At 45.7% G+C, this 4,488-nt stretch overlaps 1 protein-coding gene across 1 annotated transcript; it reads right to left on the bottom strand.

The window, feature by feature from the left end:
* Positions 1 to 208: 208 nt before the first annotated feature.
* LOC123759817 (leucine-rich repeat and coiled-coil domain-containing protein PF3D7_0703800-like) lies at positions 209 to 1,447 on the bottom strand. The gene is made up of 2 exons (XM_045745075.2): positions 761 to 1,447; positions 209 to 343 (listed from the first exon to the last, which is right to left on the bottom strand). Exons 1-2 carry the CDS (start codon positions 1,445 to 1,447, stop codon positions 209 to 211), a joined length of 822 nt encoding a protein of 273 aa, XP_045601031.2.
* Positions 1,448 to 4,488: the final 3,041 nt, after the last annotated feature.

Below are 4,488 nucleotides of genomic sequence, written 5' to 3'. Positions count from 1 at the left end.
TTATAGTGTGGGGTGAGGTACAACAGCAAGAATATTAGAGGGGTACTTAGCCTTCCTTACCCGCCCCCCCCCCCTCCCCGCCCCCTTCCCCCCCTCCCCGCCTCCTTCCCCCCTTTCCTCGCCCCCCCCCATTCCCCGCCACCCCCCTTCCTCCCCCGCAAATATTTGCCGACTGAAGGAGAGCTTCCCAAATTGGGGACCTAGTTTGTTAGCCAACCATTGTGTTGGCTAAGCACCGGAGTTCATGCACCCTGATAGCAGCGATTGCAGGCGACCAGGCCGTTTCCAGTGCAGCTGTGCAACCAGTCCTCCTTAATACATCGTCGCATTTTTTACGTACACGCTGTAAGACCAAAAAATCATCGGACTATTTTACATCCGTCGGACCTGTAGCGGCTGGCGAAATTTACATACTGTCCCGTTTTCTGTTTTGGGACCTCTGGTAGATTAGGATAAGAGGGCACTTTAGTACGACAGTTTCTTGACGTTGGGGGCAACTTAGGAAGACGGACTGAGCCGTGGGCGAGTGAAGCTCGCAATCTGTGGTGAGTAGAGGCTATTGGAAGGCCTCCCGGCTCAATCCCACTCATCAGATAGTGTGAGAGTCTTTAGTTAAGTGACCCCTCCTTGCTTGCAAGAGGGTTACCCCTTTGGAGTCAGTGGCACCAAAGGGGTAAATGCACGTCACAGGGAGTAAGTTGAGACAAATTAGGGGAAGATGTAAGGGGGTTACATTAGTTCCAGAAAAAAAAGGACTAACAACAGATGTAGAATTAGTAATATTACCAACAGAATCATCAGTAATATTACCAACAGAATCATCAGTAATATTACCAACAGAATCATCAGTAATATTAGCAACAGAATCATCAGTAATATTAGCTACAGAATCATCAGTAATATTACCAACAGAATCATCAGTAATATTAGCTACAGAATCATCAGTAATATTAGCAACAGAATCATCAGTAATATTAGCTACAGAATCATCAGTAATATTAGCAACAGAATCATCAGTAATATTAGCTACAGAATCATCAGTAATATTACCAACAGAATCATCAGTAATATTAGCAACAGAATCATCAGTAATATTAGCTACAGAATCATCAGTAATATTAGCAACAGAATCATCAGTAATATTAGCTACAGAATCATCAGTAATATTAGCAACAGAATCATCAGTAATATTAGCAACAGAATCATCAGTAATATTTGCAACAGAATCATCAGTGATATTTGCAACAGAATCATCAGTAATGTTAGCAACAGAATCATCAGTAATATTAGCTACAGAATCATCAGTAATATTAGCAACAGAATCATCAGTAATATTAGCAACAGAATCATCAGTAATATTAGCAACAGAATCATCAGTAATATTAGCAACAGAATCATCAGTAATATTAGCAACAGAATCATCAGTAATAGTTAGCAACAGAATCATCAGTAATATTAGCAACAGTAATCATCAGTAATATTAGCTACAGAATCAGAAAGCCTTCAGGCAAGATGTGTCAAGCAGAAGCAACCATTCAATATTGAAAATTGAATGGTTGCGTAATTGAAAATTTGGGGATTTAAACCTAATAGAACTGACAAAGCACATTTAAATAGAGAAAAGCCAGCGGTGAGTCGATATAGCCACTAATAGTCGATGAAAAGGTGCATAAAGAGGACGTGCTAGTCACTGGTTATCTTCTTCTTGAGGTTATCTTGAGATGATTTCGGGGCTTTTTAGTGTCCCCGTGGCCCGGTCCTCGACCAGGCCTCCACCCCCAGGAAGCAGCCCGTGACAGCTGACTAACACCCAGGTACCTATTTTACTGCTAAGTAACAGGGGAATAGGGTGAAAGAAACTTTGCTCATTGTTTCTCGCCGGGGCATGGGATCGAACCCAGGACCACAGGATCACAAGTCCAGTGTGCTGTCCGCTCGGCCAACCGGCTCCCCTCCTGAAGAAAAAGCCAAACCCGTGATTTTTAAGGCAAGAGAGGTTATCTTGAGATGATATCGGGGATTAGCGTCCCCGCGGCCCGGTCCTTGACTAGGCCTCTTTTTCTGTTACACACCCCAGGAAGCAGCCCGTGGCAGCTGTCTAACTCCCAGGTACTGCTAGGTGAATAGGTGCATCAGAGTCAAAGAAAGCCCATTTGTTTTCGCTTCCGCCAGGTATCGAAACCGAAACCCTAGGACTACGAATCCCCACAGCGCTGTCCACTTAGCTCTCAGGCCCCTGATGTAAGAGAGGTGAAAAGTACATTACATCTGCTTGTTATGTTGTTATAGATTCAGCTACTCAGAACAAGTTCCAAGTAGCACGGGCTATGGTGAGCCCGTAACTTACCTGGCACAGGAGCTGGGCAAGTAGCACGGGATATGGTGAGCCCGTAACTTACCTGGCACAGGAGCGGGGCAAGTAGCACGGGATATGGTGAGCCCGTAACTTACCTGGCACAGGAGCTGGGCAAGTAGCACGGGATATGGTGAGCCCGTAGCGGACTTACCTGGCACAGGAGCGGTGGTGTGTGACCTGCTTGTATTCCAAGCGCCATATTATACAGTTCGAAATGTAAAGTCAAGACAACCCAACAAAATGACTTTTTAACTCTTCAAAAACAAGTAAAAAATGTGCACTTGTCACTTACAAGTGAGAATGTCTGCAGCCATTATCGGTCAACTGACAGTCAAGGATCTTCACATAAATCCCGGGGACTTTTGTAGCTGATAGCAGTATGTTCACTATGCAGGCGATGAGTCACAATAACGTGGCTGAAGTATGTTGACCAGACCACACACTAGAAATTGAAGGGACGACGACGTTTCGGTCCGTCCTGGACCATTCTCAAGTCGATTGTGAGACATTGAGAATGGTCCAGGACGGACCGAAACGTCGTCGTCCCTTCAATTTCTAGTGTGTGGTCTGGTCAACAGTATGTTCACTATTTGTGGCTTTAGGAGGCTCCAAGTAGACTGTAGAGAGGAAGCTGGCAAAATCTCCAGCCAAAAACGCAGGCAACATATTCATCCCAACTCATCAAAGCTCATCATAATATATACGACAAGCAACGCACAGCGTTATGGATGGGAGACATCTCCCGTCACGCAGGGTGCAGTCGCACCTCCACAGATCTCCAGTATCAGCTCTTGATACTGATGATGGTTCAAAAGGGCCACCACTTACGGGCTATTCATGCCCGTGCCACCTTTTGGGTGGCTTAATCTTCATCAATCAAGCAACGCACAGCGTGATATATACGACAAGGCAACAACGCACTTCATGGTACAACAGACAAGGAAGCAGCTAGATTGCATTGCGTTTACCTTCCGTTAATTCCGGGGGTTAACGTCCTCGCGGCCCGGTCTCTAGCCAAACAACGCACATCCAGGACCCAACCAACGTGTTCAGCCATCTTTTGCAGCAGTCAGTGCAGGTCCATATACAGAGTGCGAACAACGCACCTACAACTCATTATTAACGTTGCTACAACATTAATAATGTTCTAACAACGTCAAAAACGTTGTGGTTACGTTGTCAAATATTAGACAATATTTACACAAATAATTATTTATTTCTGTAATTTATTAGACAATATTAAATATTGGACGTAAAAGGCATAGAGTGTTCATTTTTTGTATTAATTTGGTATTATTCCACAGAAAATACAGCGGTCGCTGTGGGAAGCGTTGTCGGGTCCTGAGGGCTATGTGGACCAGAAGACAACATGCCAACACCAACAATCTCAGTGATCATTCGCCAGAAAACACTGCCCTGAGGCTTTACTCACCGGAAAGTAGTAATAATAACCATCAAACAAGAGAAACATGATGATCCGTAATGATATTGACCTTTCCAAGGACCTTTCGAGCCAAATTCCCACCATCTAGACCGCTTCCACTGTCGCCGCAGATAGATAGACTTCCACTACCGCAGATAGACTCCGGGGGAAACCGCAGAGCCTCGACCAAGCCGCGGTTACGACTTCTGGCGGGGGCTCATGAATGGCTAATAGGCAATTCCCGGCCACCAGCTTGTTTGTGGTCGACCGGGCAAATATAGATGTAATGTCGTCAATTATGGGGTGTAGAGCTGGCCAAGTGGTGTTATTGTGGCTGTGCCCCACCTGCCGGCGTGTGTGTGTGTGTGTGTGTGTGTGTGTGTGTGTGTGTGTGTGTGTGTGTGTGTGTGTGTGTGTGGTCACCTAGTTTTGCCTGCGGGGGTTGAGCTCTGGCTCTTTGGTCCCGCCTCTCAACCGTCAATCATCAGGTGTACAGGTTCCAGAGCCTATTGGGCTCTATAAACCTATTGGTGTGTGTGTGTGTGTGTGTGTGTGTGTGTGTGTGTGTGTGTGTGTGTGTGTGTGTGTGTGTGTGTGTGTGTAATCACCTAGTTTTGCTTGCGGGGGTTGAGCTTTGGCTCTTTCGGCAGAGTTGAGGGTTGAGCTCTGGCTCCTTGAGTGTGTGTGTGTGTACTAAAGTATTTCACCT

This window comes from Procambarus clarkii, chromosome 8, assembly GCF_040958095.1.
Source record: "Procambarus clarkii isolate CNS0578487 chromosome 8, FALCON_Pclarkii_2.0, whole genome shotgun sequence".
NCBI lineage: Eukaryota > Metazoa > Arthropoda > Malacostraca > Decapoda > Cambaridae > Procambarus > Procambarus clarkii.
The sequence above is the reverse complement of the archived record's forward strand: the minus strand, read 5'-3'. Positions and strand labels throughout refer to the sequence as shown.